The 21,228-nt window shown below is 48.6% G+C and overlaps 2 protein-coding genes across 8 annotated transcripts in view; both read right to left on the bottom strand.

Annotated features, from left to right (window-relative positions):
* hectd1 (HECT domain containing 1) overlaps nt 1-4,074 on the bottom strand; it is a 36,326-nt gene extending 32,252 nt beyond the window's left edge. For all 7 annotated transcript variants that reach the window (XM_080012969.1, XM_080012971.1, XM_080012968.1 and 4 more), the window contains exons 1-2: nt 3,916-4,074; nt 884-1,043 (exon numbers count right to left, since the gene is read on the bottom strand). The gene's annotated coding sequence lies outside the window, so the exon portion shown is untranslated. The remainder of the gene's footprint in view (nt 1-883; nt 1,044-3,915) is intronic.
* Nucleotides 4,075-7,376: 3,302 nt separating this feature from the next.
* heatr5a (HEAT repeat containing 5a) overlaps nt 7,377-21,228 on the bottom strand; it is a gene marked incomplete at its 5' end in the record, with an annotated part of 28,711 nt that continues 14,859 nt past the window's right edge. Inside the window, 22 exons of the mRNA XM_080012684.1 lie at nt 7,377-9,987; nt 10,307-10,460; nt 11,271-11,373; nt 11,460-11,567; nt 11,692-11,852; nt 12,626-12,769; nt 12,927-13,010; nt 13,109-13,204; nt 13,362-13,535; nt 13,955-14,102; nt 14,364-14,491; nt 15,370-15,504; nt 15,607-15,711; nt 15,966-16,185; nt 16,651-16,830; nt 17,597-17,665; nt 18,235-18,413; nt 18,747-18,932; nt 19,060-19,242; nt 20,081-20,213; nt 20,868-20,894; nt 21,057-21,220. Of these exons, the coding sequence (XP_079868810.1) occupies nt 9,831-9,987; nt 10,307-10,460; nt 11,271-11,373; nt 11,460-11,567; nt 11,692-11,852; nt 12,626-12,769; nt 12,927-13,010; nt 13,109-13,204; nt 13,362-13,535; nt 13,955-14,102; nt 14,364-14,491; nt 15,370-15,504; nt 15,607-15,711; nt 15,966-16,185; nt 16,651-16,830; nt 17,597-17,665; nt 18,235-18,413; nt 18,747-18,932; nt 19,060-19,242; nt 20,081-20,213; nt 20,868-20,894; nt 21,057-21,220 (3,038 nt within the window). The 3' untranslated portion in view covers nt 7,377-9,830. The remainder of the gene's footprint in view (nt 9,988-10,306; nt 10,461-11,270; nt 11,374-11,459; nt 11,568-11,691; nt 11,853-12,625; nt 12,770-12,926; nt 13,011-13,108; nt 13,205-13,361; nt 13,536-13,954; nt 14,103-14,363; nt 14,492-15,369; nt 15,505-15,606; nt 15,712-15,965; nt 16,186-16,650; nt 16,831-17,596; nt 17,666-18,234; nt 18,414-18,746; nt 18,933-19,059; nt 19,243-20,080; nt 20,214-20,867; nt 20,895-21,056; nt 21,221-21,228) is intronic.

The raw sequence follows: 21,228 nt of genomic DNA on the forward strand, positions 1-21,228 counted from the left end.
CTTTCAACTGTGAGACCGCCGCGGCCAATATAAAACTCCTGGCTGTGATAGAGAAAGACGCCAGGACCAAAGAAGCGTACACAGCCTGCCAAGATGGACCCGGTGAGCCACCGAGATCTGCACTTCACCAAGTTGCCAGGATCACCTTCAAAGATGTATTGTTTTCTATTTTGTTCGAACCTGTCAGAGGTTTAAACCAAACTGATTATGATATGAGGGCTAATGGGTTATTCACTCTGTAATTAATCAGTCACCTATGCTTCAAACGCATTTCAAAATGAGTTGAGGATCATCAGTTGTAAGGTTCTTCGACATGTTCAAATCCTCAGCAAATTGAAATCAAATTTTGTAATTGTTTGGCACGCCATTCATAGAGTTGTTAGAGTTGATCTTAGTGTTTTGCAGCTCTAGCAATCAAAGAGCAGAGTCGTCATTTTAGCTCTATAACTATAACTCTATTTCACACGTCTATTTGTCATTTTATTACTTTTTCATTCGTCATTAAATCAGTTTAAACATGATGGTTGAATCACTGACACCAGCTCCATCACTTCTGTGATTAAATTAAATTATTCTGAAAAAAAGTCCCCAGGATCAATGAAGTATGCTTGAAATGATCAAATAATGAATAAAAATAAAAAATTAGCAGTCACTGGTATAATTTCTCAACAATGCTGCCTTTAGTGCTAAATGAGATCTCCAGTGTCTCCGCTGGGAAGGTTTTGTTGTGCGCACCGCCACGGCAAAATCCTTGTAGTCCCATACAACATAAATCTTAAAAAAATGCAGTAAAATGTATTTAAAACACGTACAATACCACTGAAGATATGAGATATCCGAATTAGTACAGTGAAAGCACTTTGGCACAGGAATGCCCTCTCACCTGGCTCCGTCGGGTCCGGTCCGGCTCAGCACCAATCACTGCTCACGATGCTGCTGCTGTTTGGGACTCATCCAACCGCCAGGACGGAGGGAGGAAACCGAAGCGGACAGGAAGTGGTCTCTCACTGCCGCCGACGCTGCTGGGACATGTAGTCTCTCCCCTGAGGACCCCCAAAAGAGACAAACCAAAAACAGTCAAATCTGTTTTTGAGACCTTAAAGTGAAAGAGACCTCAAGGTGAGACGTAAAATAAAAACACGCGGTAGACGGTGGCACCAACTGTGCCTCGACCGCTCTCCCTCTGGCTCCTCCCCCTCGGGAGAGCACTCTAGGCAGCCGCCCATACCACCGCCTGGAAGATCAGGCCTTGCTGGGTATTTATGGCAGACTACTATAAAAACTTTTTTCTATGAATATATAAAAGTTAAAAGGTTTACACCTTTTAACTTTTATATATTCAAAGTCTTTTCTCAAATATAAAGATTGCGAAACCGTACCGTTACCGTGGCCCCATAACAGTGATACACACCGAACCGTGACCTCATTGTACTGTTGCATCCCTGATGCGCTTGTCTCCCCCCCCCCCCCTTACTGATCAGGTATCGCTGGGGGCCGTGATTTTGCCCAAGTCTAGTCGCCAGCAAGATTATTAATAGTTGAACTTCAACTGTTATTTAAATTCCTAGTTTCACGGTTATCTCCCTGACCCGAGTAGACACACGGAATCAGATCCAACTATGAAAATCTGATCAGATTGATTGATCCCAGAGGCAAATGGGTGAAATGGAGGCCCCTGGATGTGGAGCGGGTTCAAAAGATTAAACCCTGACATGTTACTCCTGCGTAAACAGACAGATGGCGAATCATTTCATCAACTCCTTAAACTCATTAAAGGATCCCTGTCCTCACAACACAGTGACCTTAGAACTAGAACGTTCACACATACAGGCTGTTGCACTCGGCCCCAGTTTGTAATGTAATAAGAAGTAAAGCAACATTTAAGGAAAATACATCTAGCAAGTTGGACCTATGATCAACACTATTAGGATGAGTGCACAGAGAGTAATGATAATAAACACACACTGACGTATCCACTATGGACAGAAGAAACAAAAACAGCTGCAACAACTGATCCATGTAATTGATTGATTAGAAGGAAACTAGTTGTCAATGTGGCTTCAACGCAGCTGCATGGGTGCGAGTGGAGCCGAAGGCGGAGGAAGATTGGTGAAAGATGTTCGGTGCTCGCCGGCTCAGAAAAGCAAAAGTTGAGCCCGACTGAAGACATAAACAAGACTGAGCAACTTTGGTGTAAAATGTTGTAAAGCGGCTTTTGGATTTAGAATCTGAGAGAACGTCACAGAGCATCTGCTTTCAGTGACAAAACGAATATATAAAATACATTTAGCTACTTAATCGGTATGATAACCAACAGATGAATCTAATTTGTCTTGCTGTCTGGTTTGTATGGTGCTTAATCCGTAAAAGGTTTCAGGTGAAACCAGCAGCGACCAGCGGTTCAGCTGATACCGAACCAGTCTGGATATTTCGAGTCACCCACTGGAAATATTCAATATTTCAATGCTTATTTATAATCATTACACCAGAAAACCAGCCAGAACCGCTCTGAGCTGCGGTGAGACTGTCAACACAGGCTGAACCTGTTCTGGGTCACAGACCATAATAATCACACATTAGCACATTAACTGAACAACCGCCCCCCCGGTCCAGGTCCCAGTCCTGGTCTAACCCAGTTCAGGTTCCCGGCCTCAACCCTTCTCCTTCCTATAAAACTAACTTCTGGAAAGTTGAAGGAAAATTGACATTTTTGGGGAAATTTGCTTTTTGTCGTGTTGATCCAGATCAGTCCAGAACCAGATGCTAACTGTGTTAGCTCAATAAAAGGCAGCAGGGGGGATCAGCTAGCCTAGCTGCTGTGACTCACCGCTGGGCAGTGATCCGGTCCAACATGGCGGCTATAAGTAGCCTTGAGACAGATCCTCTTATCAGCAGATTAATCAAGCAGACGCTCAGCTGCTGCACCCGGTTCCTCCTCATGGCAGAACCGGGCCCAGGATCCATGATCCTTGATCCACATCCAGGTCACACCCACCAACATGGTCCTCAGGAGGAAACCAAGTCGGGTGCCAAAGACCAGGTTGGTCCTACTGGTCCCACAGGTGCTACAAACCCTGGTCCTCCTGGTTCCTACAAACCCTGGACCCACTGGTCCTCATGGTCCTACAGGTTCCTACAGACCCTGGACCCACTGGTCCTCCCAGTCCTACAGACCCTGGTCCTACAGGTAAAGTAGCGCAGGATCCGCTCCGTTCACCTGCACACTCAGCCTCACGTCGATGTTTATCGGTCATGAAGCTGCTGCGTGGGTCTTTACGTCACCATCCCCCTTCTGTACCAGGCGACCGTGACTCGACTGGAACCGGCTGTTAAAGTTGTTGAGTCCGCAGGAGGCCTCGGATCAGACCCTGGAAGCTGTTTGAACCACAACAAACTGAACCAGTTCCAACGGATCCCAGACCACTCGGAGCCACCAGGAGTCCCGTTTAAACACAACTTATTACCACTTGTCACGGGCAACCTGTGGGCTGCCCCCCTGCTCTGGCCCGGTGGTATGGAGCCCTCCGGAGCCTCTCAGCGGCTGCTCTGACGCCTTGGAATCCGACGCAGAACGATCCTAAAGCCGCAGTGCTAGCAGCTAGCAGGCTAGGTAGCCAGCTGAGCGGCGGACGGACATGGCGTTCTCCGCCTCCGACAGCGGAAATTAACACGAATAACCGGCATAAAATCCCCAGTTTAAGCAGATGTGCGTGTCCCAGCACCGGGGACGGTCCCCGTGTGTTTATAACGGAGCTACAGTCCGCTGTTAGCCGTTAGCTGTTAGCTGAGGCCTGGGGAGAACGACCCGAGGAACCGCGGGGCTCGAGTTCCAGGAGCGCCAAAGGCCGCGGCCCCTCCGCCGGTCACTCCGCCCAGGAAACACCGCCGGTCGGCCAAACGCACATCGATACTCACCGCTCCAGCAGACACACGAAAAGCGGAGAAACCGCCTGGTAGTCGGTCCGAAAGGGACGCGGAGAGTCGAACGTTCCGCCGATGGGGAACAATCACCGCGGTCCCATTTCTGTTACAGTGGGAAAGGTCAGTGCGGAGGCGAAGCGACCAGACGGCGAAATGGAGACAGCGCCGACTGACTGCAGGAGCCCCGGCGGCCGCAGGGGGGCGCTGCAGCGGCCGCCAGGGGGCGCTGCGGGTACACGGGACACACATGGACGCAGACCATGACATGATGCGTCAACAGCGCCGCCATCTTACTGCGGTCTCTGACTGCGTACTATATAATAATAATCCTTATAATTATGTATGTCACTCGACACATATAGCTGTTTTGTACAAATTGATGTATAATAATAATCCTTAAAATTATGTATAAATCACTCTACACATAACTGTTTTATACAGAATACACACAGACTCAAAATAATATTAACAGATCATTGGAAAGTGTGGGCGTGACGCGTCTTTTGAATGGGCTTCAGTTCCCACCAGGTCTCCACAGACAATAATGATTTCACTCTAACCTCGTGTGGCGATCAGCGCCCATGTTTGTGAATTGAATTTTTTTTTGCAATGAGGCTCCACCTTGTCCCGGAATCCATGTGGATGTTACTTTGAGACGTAGCGCTTCCCTAAACACTGTTACAGACCAAGTTCACCCCTTCATGGCAACGGTGTTCCCTGAATGGCAGCGGCCTCTTTCAGGATAGTGCGTCCTGCCACACTGCAAACAATGCAGAGGGAGGGTTTGAGGAACGTGACAAGGAGTTCAAGGTGTTGACTTGGCCTCCAAATTCCGCAGATCTCAATCCGATGGAGCATCTGTGGGATGTGCTGTAACAACAAGCCTGACCCATGGGGGCCCCACCTCCACCTTGCAGGACTTAAAGGATCTGCTGCTAACGTCTTGGTGCCAGATACCACAGGACAACTTCAGTCTGGAGTCCATGCCTCCGCCTCACAGCTGTTTTGGGGACACGAGGGGGAGCTGCACAATAAGATAAGATAAGATAACATAAACCTTTATTCGTCCCACAACGGGGAAATTTAGATCTTTCCAGTGGCAAAAAGGGGACAGCAGAAAATAGAGCATATCAAGGTATGCACTATAAACAATATATTTAGCAGACAATTTTATCCAAAGCGACTTACAATTATTCAAACGCCGATGGACGAAGCCATCCGGAGCAATTAAGGATTAAGTGTCTTGCTCAAGGACACTACAGCATGCTAGCAGGAGGAGCCTGGAATAAAGCCAGCAACCTTTAGATTACTAGACCACCAGCTCTACCTCCTGAGCCACCATCCCCATGATGATATAGAAAACATAAAAATAAAAAAAACACCATAAATAGGAACCAGAGTACTAAGTGTATTGCACATATCTTGACACATTGTACATCAGGGATTGCACTTTCTTTCTTTTTTTTTTTAACATAAAAAATTGCACTTGGATTTTTTTCACGTGTGTGTGTGTGTGTGTGTGTGTGTGTGTGTGTGTGTGTGTGTGTGGTCTACTGGCTGCGCTGTTGGTTATCGATGACAGCCGCAGGGAGGAAGGACCTGCGATAGCGCTCCTTCCCACACTTTGGGTGAAGCAGCCTATCGCTGAAGGAGCTCTCCAGTGCCGTCAGTGTCATGCATGGGGTGGGATTCGTTCTCCACCATGGATGACAGTTTAGCCATCATCCTCCTTTCTCCCACCACCTGCACTGGGTCCAGGGCCCCCCCCAGGACAGAGCTGGCCTTCTTGATCAGTCCGTCAAGTCTCTTCCTGTCAGCTGTGGTGAGGCTGTGGCCCCGGCAGACCACTCCATAGAAGATGGCTGATGCCACCACGGTGTTGAAGAAGGTCCTCAGGAGAGCCCCCTGCGTCCAGAGGACCTAAGTCTTCTAAGCAGATGGAGTCTGCTCTGACCCTTCTTATAAAGTGCATGTATGTGGTGAGTCCAGTCCAGTTTATTGTTCAGGTGAACACCCAGGTACTTGTACGATTCCACAATGTCAATATCCATTCCCTGGATGTTCACCGGTGTCGGGGAGGAGTGTCTGCCCCTGCGGAAATCCACCACTAGCTCTTTGGTTTCCCCTGCGTTGATCTGGAGGCGGTTCCGCTGGCACCGGTCCACAGAGTCCAGGGTGAGATTTCTGTACTCCCTGTCGTTCTCATCTGTGATGAGGCCAACGATTGCAGAGTCATCAGAGAACTTCTGCAGGTGACAGCTGGTTGAGCTGGACATGAAGTCTTCAGTGTAGAGGGTGAAGAGGAAAGGTGCCAAGGCCGTTCCTTGCGGGGCCCCCGTGCTGCAGACGACCATGTCAGACTCGCAGTGAGGTAGTCCAGGATCCAGGAAGATGGGTGATGGTCCACTCCTGTGTGCTGCAGCTTCTCCCTCAGAAGTCCAGGCTGAATGGTGTTGAAAGCACTTATGAACTCAAAGAACATGATCCTCACAGTGCTCCCAGGCTTCTCCAGGTGAGAGAGAGCTCCATGCAGCAGGAAGACGACAGCGCCGTCCTCCCCGATGCCAGGCTGGTAGGCAAACTGGAGCGGGTCCATTGATGATCTCACCAGGGGGCGCACAAGGACCAGCCTCTCCGGGGTCTTCATGAGGTGAGACGTCAGTGCCACCACCCTGTAGCTGCTGAGGTCCTTGGGGTGCGGGGTCCTCGGCGCCGGCACCACGCAGGAGGTCTTCCACAGCTGTGGTACCCTCCCCAGCTTCAGGCTCATGTTGAAAATGTGCTCCACTATCCCACAGAGCTGCTCTGCAAACTATATACAATATTAGTGGTTATTAGTGGTGTTTTAATGTTGTGGATGATCGGCTTACACACACACACACATACACACACACACACACACACACACCTCAATCAAATAAATAAAAATATATAAATAAAATAATTTATATATAAAAAAATATATATGCATAAATATATATATATATATACAATTCTATTAAAAAAATATGTAAATGTTTATAAAAATAAATATTTATATATAAATATACATATATATATATATAAAAATATATATAAATGTAAAAATGTATTTTTGTGTGTACATGTAAATACTGATACATTATCTGTATCTTTTTTCATCTAAAACATCTTGTTTCAACAGCTATATCACTAAATATTTAGAAGCATTATTATTCTTTTCACCTCATTCTGTTTTACATTCAATTGTTGACAATAATTGTCTTGTTTGGTTCTCTTTCATTATTCAGAGATCCATTCATAATGTAAAATGTCAATCGCTCTGAATAATATCGAAAGATACTTGATTCAGCCTGAAGGGAAATAACAAATGATTTAAAATGATGCATCAATGAAGACGTCTGCAAAACATTGTTAAAGACAATTATTCTTTATTCACTTTTATTGAGATTAAAATAATTCATTTCTGTCCACGCAGCTACGTACAGTTTGCACAGTATCCTTCATACAGCGTGAGGAGGGTCCAACATGGAGGACCTAACATGGAGGATCCAGCGTCCAACATGAAGGTCCAACATGGAGGATCCAACATGGAGCGTCCAACATGGAGGATCCGACATGGAGCCTCCGACATGGAGCGTCCGACATGGAGGATCCGACATGGAGGGTCCGACATGGAGGGTCCGACATGGAGGATCCAACATGGAGCGTCCAACATGGAGGATCCAACATGGAGGATCCAACATGGAGCATCCAACATGGAGGATCCAACATGGAGGATCCAACATGGAGCGTCCAACATGGAGCGTCCAACATGGAGGATCCAACATGGAGCGTCCAACATGGAGCGTCCAACATGGAGGATCCAACATGGAGGATCCAGCGTCCAACATGGAGGATCCAACATGGAGGATCCAACATGGAGCGTCCAACATGGAGCGTCCAACATGGAGGATCCAACATGGAGGATCCAGCGTCCAACATGGAGGATCCAACATGGAGGATCCAACATGGAGCGTCCGACATGGAGGATCCGACATGGAGGATCCGACATGGAGTGTCCGACATGGAGGATCCGACATGGAGGATCCAACATGGAGGATCCAACATGGAGGATCCAGCGTCCAACATGGATGACCCGACATGGAGGTTTGGACTAAAGGAAACAGAAGTGAGGATGAATTCCTGGATTTGACGGCTGCTGGTGCCTTCCAGACTCATCCTGGTGAAGACACAGTTGACATGGTTCTAACTCTTAGTGCAAGGACTTCTAAGGGTTGGACTTTAATTTTTAGTGTTTCTTTGCCAATCAGTCACAATTTCATCGTTATAACATTCACATTTGGACAACTACGAAAAATAATCAAAAAACAACAACATTTCTTTGTGATGCATCTGAAGTTGAAGGTTTGAGCTTTCAACTGAATTGTCCTCGTCAGGTCTGTTGCAGTGACGCTGATCTGTCGCCATGACAATGGTTACTCACATCCCATTCTGGACCGGTACTGATCTTTAGAGTGATCAGCAGAGTCAGATACAGTCCTATGCAGAGGAACCGGAGCACGACAACAACAGTTAGAAACCGTAACCATGACAACTATGGATAAGCTGTTGGTTTCTGCATTCTAATCTCTTTATGATTGATTGATCAATGTTAAAAACCTAGTTATATTTATACTGTATATAGCTATATACTGCGCTGGCTGACAACGAGGCAACCAGAAACACAAGATGGCCGACCAAATCTCCTAAATCTAGTTGCCCGGGGCAACTGGACGACCCTGATTAAAACTTAAAAACAGAAGTGAAAGGTAGCTTGCGGCTGTGGCAGGTGGCTTCCCCGTGTCCTGCGACCTGTTTGTACCAGAGACTCTGGAGGAACCGGATCAGAACCAGAAGACAAAACGGATGTCTGGTACAACCTCCTACAAGTGGAGGTTTGATGCCAACGGCCTCCCGCTCCGCCGCCGACGGCTTCCCGCTCCGCCCCCGACGGCCTCCCGCTCCGCCGCCGACGGCTTCCCGCTCCGCCGCCGACGGCTTCCCGCTCCGCCCCCGACGGCCTCCCGCTCCGCCGCCGACGGCTTCCCGCTCCGCCCCCGACGGCCTCCTGCTCCGCCCCTGACGGCCTCCCGCTCCGCCGCCGACGGCTTCCTGCTCCGCCCACGACGGCCTCCTGCTCCGCCCCCGACGGCCTCCCGCTCCGCCGCTGCCTGCGTCCCGCTCCGCCTCCGACCCGCTCCGCCTCCGACAGCCTCCCGCTCCGCCCCTGACAGCCTCCCGCTCCGCCTCCGACGGCCTCCACCTTAGACGCAACTTCCGAGCCCGGCGCACGTCGTCCAGGCGTCCACATTCCGATCCGGCCCGGTTCCGTGCAGCAGAGAAGAACCAGAGCAGAACGTCACACGGAGACCCCGGAACGCACACGCCGGGTTTGGAATATTGAATCAAAGTGATCGCGGAACGATGAGTTCACGTGACTGGAACACCTCGATTAAGGAAATCGTAGACGATTGAAACCTAACGTGATCGACCCTCGTGATTCGAGGGTTAAAGTGCCGTCCATATTTGACTACAAATCAGATTATCACATTCTAATCAGATTATATCATCTCATGAAAATACACCTCTGTCACTATTCCCCCTTTTTCTGGTGGAAAACCTCTTTGTCATTACTTGTCTGTTCAGCACATTAAAGGGATATTCCCACATTTCTCAGGTGCTAGGCTAGCTGATGCCACCTGCTGCTCTGCATGGTGCTATCACAGTTAGCATGCAGCTCAGCACTGGTCAGACAGGTGGTGTCCAGCTCCTGCTCTGAATCGGAGACGAAACCTCCCAATAAACACCCTCCAGACCGGGTTAGCGTTACCGTGGTTATACCCCTGCGTCACGGTACTCGGGGCCTGGGACTTTCTGTGGGCGCGCCCTCACAGGAAGTTGGTTTTGAGCGTGATGCTGGGCGACGCCCTGCTGGCCCTGGCAGCGTGCGCGGCGCCGCCCGCCTTCGCGCCGAGCGTCTCCTGGTTTCCTGCCACGGCCGCCGCCAGACGGGCCTTGAGGTGCGGCGAGCGCGACATGACGGACCTGCAGGAGGACAGGCAGCGTCACAGCGCGGCCTCCAGGAGAAATTCATGCTTATTCAACCCATACCCACAGTATTTACCAGAGCGAGCTTCAACTTATCGTCGCAGAACAGATTTTATTTTACCGCGCCTTGAGTTTACAGTAAAATCAGTAAAAAAAAAACAACTCCTGAAATCTACGGCGCTGATTCGTCAGGCGTCAGGGGTCAGGGTTCCAGTATTATAAAAATGTATAATTCCACTCTTTTCTCTTTCAGAATCATGTTTCACTCATTAACCTGATGAGTCATTTGGCCATGACTATGGCGCCCGTCTGTTACCTGAACACCATGGGGTGCTGGGGACCCAGGCGCATCAGGTCGCGCAGTGCCGACTCGTGCAGCGCCCGCGAGGCCGAGGGGGCGGAGCCGAGCGCGTTCTCATCCAAAAGGAAGGAGACGAGGATGGGCAGGAAGATGGAGAGAAGCTGAGGACCTGAGGAAGCAGCGCAAAGGATTACAGAGATCCTGGCTCTAACCACACACCACCTGCGCTAAAAGAACAGTCAGTTTTAAAACAACAGCCTGTTAAAGGACAGTCTGTCATAAAACAACAGTCAGTTAAAGGACAGTTTCTTAAAACAACAGTCAGTTAAACAACAGTGTTTCAAAACAACAGTCAGTTAAAGGACAGTCAGTCCTAAAACAACAGTCAGTTAAACAACAGTGTTTCCAAACAACAGTCAGTTAAAGGACAGTCAGTCCTAAAACAACAGTCAGTTAAACAACAGTGTTTCCAAACAACAGTCAGTTAAAGGACAGTCAGTCCTAAAACAACAGTCAGTTAAAGGACAGTTTCTTAAAACAACAGTCAGTTAAAGGACAGTCAGTCTTCAAAGAACAGTCAGGTGTCCATATGAACAGTGATAGATGTTTTCCTCGCTGTAATCATTCCTCCTGTACTGACTATCTGTTTAAAATGACACCGCCCAAATACTTCATCGTCCAGTTTTGTACAGTTATTTAATAAATGTTTAAATAATGTTCAATTTTTAAAATGTATTGGTGTAATAATCACTTGGATGGGGAGGACTGGTGGCATTCTACGTAACTGAATGCTTCCATTCACATGATGCGTATAGTCGTACTCTATTGGTATCTGTAGCACTTTAAGGATACTGGTATTAGTGCCAGGACTTTTTAAACAATACCCAGCCCGAAAGAGTAAGGTGAGAAGTTATGGTAAGGTGGGGTTAGGGGTGGAAGTAGGAGGGTGGCGGTTTTAGGTTGGAGGTGTGGGACTTACGCTGTTGCGGATCCGCGGTCAGCAGCAGAGCCTCCATGGCCCTCAGAGCCTCCAGCACGCCCTGCAGCTCCTCCACGCTCTGGGGGCGACTCCGCTCCGCCCCCTGCAGGACAAACACCGCAGAGCTCCATCAATACATAAAACAAGCGTCAACGTTTATTTGTGTTATTGTTTAGGTGGGTGCGGTACCTGGAGGTGTCTGACCAGCGTGGGACCCAGAGCCCGGATGTACGGAACCGCCACAGGAGACTGGGAATGGAAGAGGGAGGACAGCACCTGGTAGGACCGACACACCACCTGGAGGGTGGGGGGGGGGGTGTTAGTTTGTTTGTCACCATCACAATGTTTCTAGAAATAATAATGATCATATGAAAAAATATCAAAATATCATATTGCAACACGCATGCATGCACACACACACCAGAGGGTCCTTGGAGGCCATGGCGGCGGTGAAGCGCTGCAGACACTCAGCGTGTACCGGCCGCACGGTGGTGACTTCTGGACTGCACCAGAGGAGGAAGACGCTCAGAACCGACAGGAAGCCCACTTCATCCACACACGGAGGAGTAGCGGCCGGGCGAGCTGCGGAGAGAGAGGGAGAGGGATTTGAGTTGTTCCTCACTTTTTTGTTTTCTACTCACGTTGGCAATGTACACATACGCCTCCGCTGTCAATAGAACCCTTTGAATGGAAAAGGGAGATAAACAGGGAAAAACAAATCCATCCCGAGTCTCGCAGGACTCCCTCGCTCCGGACCGGAATCCACATTGTGTGTGTAGCTGCTGTCAGCTGCTGTGAGAGCATATAAAGAGGTGTAGTAACTAAAACTAAGTAAGAATCATATTGCAGAAACTGACCCCGAGTTTTAACGATGGATTGGATCTTCCAGACTTTTGTTTCATTGCAAAAAAACCTGTGAAAAGACGGGTTCTATCAGCCCCATGTTAGCATCTACGCTGGTGACCTGTGCCTTTCAGGATTGTTTTAACCTCGTGTTGAGAACTTCTTAAGCTCGATGGTCCAGCACCAGCCACATTTTACAACCTTTGGCCCCTGTGAGACAGAATGCAGGGAGGAGCTCTGAGGAGACCAGACCGCAGACTCTACCTGCTTTTAAAATGCTTCTGCAAACACATTCTTAATCGCTTTTCTCCAAATCATCTTCTATATTTTTTTGAGAATTCAATTTTAATCCTTTGAGTTTTAAAATCTTTAGTTTGTTTTTATTAGATTTTATCCATCTTGCTCTGATTTCAGATTCTTCCAAATGTGTCACTTTGCTCTGTCGTATCTGCACTTTGTAGCTCTTGTTTGGAAGTGCTTTATAAAAAAGGTTCTGGGTCTTGTGTTGCTACCTGTGTCGCAGAGTCCCAGCAGGGTGCTGAGGGCCGCACGCAGCAGCTCGCTCCAGGACGCTCGACTCTTCTCCTGACGGCTCATGGGAGACGACAGCACGGCCCTGAGAGCCTGCAGTGCCCCCTGCAGCACCAGCCCTGCAACTACACACACACACAAACACACACACACACACACACACACACACACACACACACACACACACACACACCTCAAACCCCTGTACATGGGTGTGTGAGTGCGTGTGTGTGTGCGTGCGTGTGTACCTGAGTGCGTGTGTGTGTGTGTGTGTGTGTGTACCTGGGTGTGTGTTGGGTTGGTGCAGCAGCTCTCTGAAGACTCCGAGCAACAGATAGAGAACAGTAGGAAGGATGGATATACTCCCTGGAGAGGAGGAGAAGAAGGGAGGAGTAACACAAATTAACTGTACATATTTCTATAAAACAACAGCATAATTAGGGAAATCTCTCTGTCTGTCTCACCCTCAGGGGAGCAGATAGACGGGAGGTCAGACAGGATGTCCAGCGATGAAACCACCAGGCAACAGTCGCTATCACTCAAACTCAACACTGAGCCGGCTGTGCGCACGCACACGCACACACACACACACACACACACACACACACACACACACACACACACACACACACACCAAGATAAGACAGAACTTTTAGGGGAATTTGGGATTTTTGAAATATTACTGACCATTGAGCTAATATATCCGCCCCTCCCAACCTGAATGGTTCGCTCCCGACAGTTTGGGGCTGAGTCTCGGAAGCTTCCGGACCAGGACGCAGAGGCAGACCTGCAGAGCCCCGAAGACCAGAGAGCGCCCGGGGACCAGACCCCCGGTGTCACGACCCTCCCCAATCTCTGGAAGGGTCTCCTTTTCCTCCGCCCCGTCATCCACTGGAGGGGAGAGAGGGAGATGAGTGCCATGAAGTGAAAAGAAAAACTAAACGGTGTCCTTGTGGTATTTCATATTTGTATTGATATAAATGATCATCGATGGAAACAAACAGACCAGATCCAACAGCCCAAAATTTGATCATTTCAATATAGATTCCAGACAGACGGTAATCTACGTAACGTGGGAATCCTGGCCAATTCTCCTGGCTGTGAGAATTTCGATGGAATTGTGTTTTCCTGTTCCTGTCTCTCACTCCCTCTCTGTCTCTAAAATAATGTGAAATGAGTATTTTAACATTTTTACTTCTAGTCTATATAATGAGTATTTGTGTGGGTCAGAATGTCTGGGAGGCTTCACATTTGCCTTTGACTTTTTAGACATGTGGTGTTTCTAGTCTCGTGCCTCTGCTGCTTCGGACCTTCAGCACTGTGGCGTTTCTCCTTGACGTGCTCCCGCGCTGCAGTGACAACCTGACGCACCACCTCCAGCACCGCCAGCTGGACGGACGGAGCGTCCCGGGTCACCAGGAGGCGGTGGAAGACGCCCAGAAGCTCCACATTAAGCAGCTACACACACACACACACACACACACACACACACACACACACACACACACACACACACACACACACACACACACACACACACACACACACAAACATATCCAGGTAAGGGTGGTTCATAGGGTCATTCAGAAAAGTAGTTACAGCTCAATGTGCACTCAACTCATTCATTCTATGTCCTGGGTTTGTAGTTCTATGTAGAAAACAGAGCAGCTGCATCTCCACAGCATCCTACATACTGATTTAAACAAACTAGATAACTACCTGGTCGTGTCCCACTCGGGTCCTGGTCCAGGACACGCTGAGCAGTGCCTGAAGGGCCTTCAGACAGGAAGTGATGTTCTCGATCTGGTCCTCAGAGTGAGGAGAACACAGGAAATGCACACTGATACCTACACGCACACGCACACACGCACACACGCACACACGCACACACGCACAAACACACACACAGTGAGTGAGAGTCAGAGTGTCTAACGCCCTGGTTATATCGTCGCACCGGTGGGGCGGGGCAGGTGTGTCGTGCCGCCCATGCAGAGAGCGCGAGGCGTTTATGGCTGGCACATTCTCTGTTGTAGTATTCTCAGAAACCACAGGTGGCAGTAGAGAGAAAGTACCGTGTGAAGCAGGAAGTAGTAAACCGAGAACAACGCTAGACGGCACGTAAACATGGCTGCACGCACAGCATCGGAGCTCGGGCCGTGGAACTGTTCATGGTGGTTGAAACGACAAAAGCGCGGAACAGGAATAGAGGAGCTGGTCTGTCTGCCGGGGGCATTTTATTAAAGAGGAACTTACTGAACCGTTCCATCAAGAATGCAGTCACAATGTGTAATTATTCTCACTCATTGCAAGACTCCCAAAAAGGAACTGCACAAAAATACCAATAAAAATGTTCCCTTTCATTTGTAAACTGAACTTTGCAACGACCCTGTTAATTTACAATGAAATCACTCAACCTGAATGAGCTGTTTGCGGACACTATTTTGTCTCTGCGTCAAAAAGTCATAAGTAGACTTTGAATTTCACATCAGACTCGTGCTGTGGATCAGTGTTGTCCAACATATATATAGCATATAAAACAACAATAAAACAACAAAACGCTGATCTCCCATCGCTTCCAATGCATTTCCAGGGAGCACTCCTTGCGACAAGTTGACAAAATCTCAGACCAATGACGGGAGGTCCCCATGCCCCATGGCACCAACCCCGACATCATTTGCAAGTTTAAATCTAGCCTAAGCCTCTGCTCAGAGAAGCTGGTTTCTACCCAGGATGAGGTGCAGTCTGTCAGTGTTGATGTCCTCCAGACTCTTGGCTCCTCCCACTGAGTTGCTCCGTCCCATGGAAGTGGGTGTGGCCGGCCTGGACAGGTTGGGCGGTCCGTCGTCGGTCACCACGAAACCTGGAACACAGAGGGATGAGTTTCAAGGACAATGGAGGGGTATTAAGGAGGTTTAAGTGTTCTTAAGGAGCTTTGAGGAGTTTTCAGGAGCATGAAGGAGACCTGTGTTGTGGAGCCAGAGCGCTGTGGCATGGAGGATCGAGGCCCAGGACGAGGAGTAGTGAGCCCTGGACTGAAGGACGGTCTCTGCTGTGAAGAACCAACCCCCTGGAGGGGAGAGGATGAGTTAATGACCCTACCTATGAGTAACTATATCTAGTGGGTAACCTTCCAGGAACCATATCTGGTTTGCAACTAGTTAGTGACTATCTAGGTAGGAAGTCTATGTAGTTAGTAACTAGTTATTAACCCTAACTAGTTTGGTCTATTGTAATTCTCTTTCTCGCCATAAATCCCTGAATTCACTACTAGTCATGTCCTACTAGTCAGCCGTTATTCTATCCCTCCCTCCATCCCTCCACCTGTAGCAGGAAGTGCTGATGTGTTTTCCTGTGGGAGGGTCAACATGGCGTAGTCCTGCAGAGCGGCTAGCCACAAGCGGCTCAGTGTCGACAAATCTGATTGGACCAGCGCTAGGAGCCCCGCGCCTCCTGAGTCCTGATTGGTCAGATTAGACACCAATGTGTCCTTTGACCCAGCAGGGCTCCCCTGCCTGCTCCTCTGTTCAGCCACAATGTACACCTAGGGGAGGAGAGGGAGGAGAGAAGAAGAGGGGAGGAGAGGAGAAATATCTGAAGTGCTTTATATTGCAATGTTCAAATACTGTAAAAGTGGGAGTGCTGATTTTAATTGGAGTGCTGTTATATTTCATTAATTACAATTAATAATGATCTTCTTTTATGTAGTAATTTTTCATAAATGTATTTATTTACTGCTGACTGAATTTAAAAAAGTCAGATAGAACATCAAACTCGGGCTCTGTTAGGGAGGATCTTCCCATATTAAATATTTATATTTATATGCATATTTATATTTATATTCAATATTCAATATTACAATTTTCAAATGGATTCAGAAATGTAAATAATAGAATTGAATGGTAAAGGAGTATTTGTAACCCAGCCCTACATGCAACTGTACATAGGTACATACTGTCTGGGGTGCACTTCCTGTTAGACAGGAAGTGCACCCCAGACAGGAACTGACCTCCGCCCAGGCCTTGAGCACCGCCAGCGTTTCCATGGTAGCGGTGGCCTCGTTGTACAGCAGGCTGCTGGAGTCCCTGCCGGCCTCCACCTTGGCCAGGGAGGAGGCCAAGAGCTGGTGGACCCGCCGCAGGTCCCGAAGGTCAGCCAGGACCCCGCTGGCAATCCAGGCACTGCACACCTAAAGAGGGCGGGGTCAGGGGTCAGAGAGCACCAGCAAAAGGAAAATATGAAATGGACAGCTTATAGTTCTGATTCCATTAGGACTCAAATCAAACTAGAATTTGGCTGAATTCTATTTCTGCAAACAGCCCGAGCAGAATAATGGAGACATGAATTCATGTTGTGATTATTAAACAGATTTTGTATATGTTGTATGTTGATGACGGTGTAACATGATGCCTGATGGTGTAGCGTGGTGTGTGATGGTGTAGCGTGGTATGTGATGGTGTAATGTGGTGTGGCGGTGTAACGTGGTGTGAGATGGTGAAGCATGGTGTGAAACGTGTAGTGTCATGTGTGACGGTGTAACATGGTGTGAAACGGTGTAGCATAGCGTGTGAGAGTGTAAGGTGGTGTGAGATGGTGTAGCGTGGCGTGTGAAAGTGTAGGGTGGTGTGAGACGGTGTAGCGTGGGGTGTGATGGTGTTAGGGCTGTACACGATTCAGCCTTTTGTCAGTTGAATCGGATTTGGCTGTTCAATGCGAATATGTGACTATATTTTGTGTTATCACTGTGCATTTTTGCAAGCTTTTATCTGTTTTATCCTGTTATTGAAATGCACACTGACTAACAAACATAATAAATAAACATAAATAATGACTATTCGACTTGAATTTGACTCCGACTGATGATTCGACTCGTCGACTTTCAGGGGCAGCCCTTGATGGTGTAGAGTGTGGTGTGACGGTAGCGTGTTGTGTGACTGTGTAGCATGGTGTGTGACCTGGCAGGCCTTGGCAGTGACATCAGGAGAGGCATCGGCAGTGAAGGCCGGTCTGAGAGCAGCTCCCACCTACAACACATCAGAGGAACCAGGCAGCCATCCTGCTCTTATATACCTCAAATAGTCTGTGTAGCATGGGAGGGTAAGGCAAGGATGTAAGCTAAGGAGGTGGTAAGGTAAGGCAGTAATGTAAGGAGGCAAGGTATTACATTACATTACATTACATTTAGCAGACACTTTTATCCAAAGCGACTTACAATTATTCAAACACCGACCATCAGGAACAATTAGGGGTTAAGTGTCTTGCTCAAGGACACTACAGCATGCTAGCAGGAGGAGCCTGGGATCCAACCAGCAACCTCTAGTTTACTAGACGACCAGCTCTACCTCCTGAGCTACCGTCCCTGATGCAAGGTAAGGTGGTGTGGTAAGGAGGTAAGGTTAGGTAAGGAGGTAAGGTTAGGAGGCAAGGTAAGGAAAGGAGGTAAGGTAAGGCAGTAATGTAAGGAGGTAAGGAAAGGAGGTAAGGAAAAGACGTAAGGTAAGGAGGTAAGGAAAGGGGGTAAGGAAAGGGGGTAAGGTAAGGAGGTAAGGAAAGGGGGTAAGGAAAGGGGGTAAGGTAAGGAGGTAAGGCTCACGTTGGCTTGGAACTGCTCCAGGATCACATGACCTGGGAACTCAGGTTCTGGAACAGCAGAGAACCTCCTGATGATGAGCAGCAGAGCCTGCAGACCCTCCAGACGGAGGCTGTCACTGTGGTCTGTGGCCGCCATGAAGGCCATACGCACCAGGTCTCCAAGATGGAGGACCAGGAAGTCTGCATGGGGGAGGGGTCAGGAAAGAGGGAGGGGTGATGGAGGGATGGAAGGACATCACAAATAAGAGTCAGGACATCATCACTGTGTGTGTTAGAAAATCAACATTAAGATCCAATTACAAATGAAATCATTTTATTCATACAGGGCTTATTCAAACTTGTACAAAATAATCTAAGAAAAAAAAATAGAAACGAAAGAAACGAAAACAAATATAAAAAAACGATTGCAAATATAAAACAGAGGGCAGGAGTAGAAGATACAGATTTAGGAAAGTGTGTGAATGACTGCCCTCCATGAGGATGGAGGTGTGTTTACAGACAGTGCTCTCTCACCGTGGTGCTGCGGCGCCACACCCCCCTGCTGCAGCATGCAGCTCACGCAGCGCATGGCGAAGCAGCGCGTCTCCCAGCGCAGCGCTGAGAACGGGCCGCCGGCCTCACAGGCGGCACTGAACACTGACGAGTCGTCACAGCGCTCACAGTCCTCCTCCTGGAGGCTCTCCACCTGGACCTGGGAGCCTGGAGCGCAGGGAGATTATTAGTGTTACCTAGATTACCACTCTACATCAGAATGGAAGTGTAACAGAGTATACACTATGAGTACACATGCCCCAGGTATAGAGTATACAATATGAGCGTTACGAACCCCCCGAGGCGGATAGCACGTCCTTGCAGAGCTTGAGCCAGGAGGACAGCTTCCCTGCGCCGCACGCAGACAGCATCATGTGCAGCAGGATGTTCTGGATGTCCAGCCTGAGGCCCGGCTCACACTCCCTGTCCAGGACGCTGAACAGAGCTCCTTCCAGACCCACCTCCTTCACTGGGACGGCTGGAGGGAAACGAAGAGCTGAATCCACCTCGTCTGTTTCTTGGCAGTTTCTATATTGATGTTTCAGTTTCAGTGACTCTATGTTTCAACATCCATGGACTCGTCGTTTCAATGCGACCTCTCACCGAGCGTCCTGACGTGACACTGGAATAAGAGCTCTGGGGCCCAGTGGATCTGGGTTCACTGGGTGCAACCGAATAAATTTAGTCATTTTTAATGCCTTTGAATTATGAATTATGCCGGGCCATTCTAAAGGGGGGTGGGGGTGCTCTGGTGGATTTATGTTGGGACAGGACCTTCAACGACCCCGACCGGAGCTCACCTTCACAATGCCAAGACATTCCTCTGAGCAACAGGAGCATCTCCAGCCCCAGACTTCTGACTTCCTGGGAGCTGTGTTTTGGGTGGGGTGAGAGGGGTCAGAGGGCGTGGGGGCGTGGTTCGCAGAGGTAGCCAGTAATCGGTCCACATCGTGGCCGGGTTAATGTCCACACCCTCCCAGTGCGAGCCAGGTCTCCTCAGGATGTGGTCCGGCTGATCGGATCTCAGATGAGGTCAGGTCCCATCTGGTGCTGTCCAGACCTGACCCGGCGTGACCCCATCGGAGGGGTCGCATTGAAACAACCCGTGTAACGCTAGGTTTCAGTTTCTACTGCGTCTATGCCACCCCGGTTGGATTGGTGATTCTGCCCTACGTCAATGAGTACGTCAATGAAAAAAGTGTACATTGTTTTATCTACATTTAAACATTTACATTCACCCCGAATGTGCAGGTGCATGTGCATTTGCGTGCGTGCGTGTGTGTGTGTGTGTGTGTGTGTGTGTGTGTGTTTCTGACCCAGTGCTCGGGGCGGTAACTCCTTCAGCCTGACAGTGTGCTCAGAGAGCTCTAGAGCCCCCTGCTGGACAAGCTGCCGGAGACAAGACAGCACAGAGCGACGGAGCGACACAGAGGAACTGCACACATTCGTCTTGAAACAGAGAGAGAGAGACAGAGAGAAAATTCACATGATACACACTTAAAGAGTTCCCCTCATACTTCCTATTTAAAATTGGAGCTGACGACGTTCCCCCACTACAGAGCAGAGTAAACCAACACATCAAATTGAGGATTCAAAAACAATACTGTTATTCACTTATTATTACAAACCTACTGAATGACAGAACACTTAATTTATCCACGTCGCACTTTCAGGAGAATCCCTCACAGTTTAGGTTTGAGAGAAATAGCAAGAGGACCGGTTCAAACTGGGAGAAGGTTCTAGAGCGATATAATCTTGTTAGGACGTGTAACACTAACCAGAGCATATTGACGTGTAATAAGAGAAACCAGAGTGTTAGAGCATGCAATAACACAAACCAGAGCATACTGATGTGTAATAACACAAACCAGAGTGTTAGGACGAGTAACTACACAAAGCAGAGTGTTAGGACGAGTAACTACACAAAGCAGAGTGTTAGGACATGCATTAACACAAACCAGAGCATAGGGAAGTGTAATAAGAGAAACAAGAGGTTATAAAGTGTAATAACACAAAACCAGAGCGCTGAGCGTTTGGTCAGACCCAAAAGGTAAACAAGGTGTTTTTAATGTATTTTTTATCGTATTTTAACAGAACACCTACCAGCATGGAGCTGTCCAACAGGACCTCCTACAGAAACATGATGGATAATTAATACACTAATTAAAGAGGACATCCGACATAATACTTCTAAATATCATAAAACCTGCTCTGATGTGATGTAGTACCACATATCAATAAGTGCTGTGCGCATGATATAGTGTATATATCAAAGTAGCAGTGTGTACTGACGCAGAGTGCGGGCAGCAGGGCGGCCATGTTGGCGTGCACGGGGCAGAAGAGCTGCAGCTGCTGCAGACAGCGCACGGCCTCGGCCTGGACCAGAACCTCGGAGCTGGACTGAAGAAGCGAGCAGCAGAGGAGGCAGCGCAGCGAGAAGGTTGCACTAGGGCCGCCTGGAGGA

Source organism: Zeus faber (genome assembly GCF_960531495.2).
Source record: "Zeus faber genome assembly, chromosome: 13".
Taxonomy (NCBI): Eukaryota; Metazoa; Chordata; class Actinopteri; order Zeiformes; family Zeidae; genus Zeus; species Zeus faber.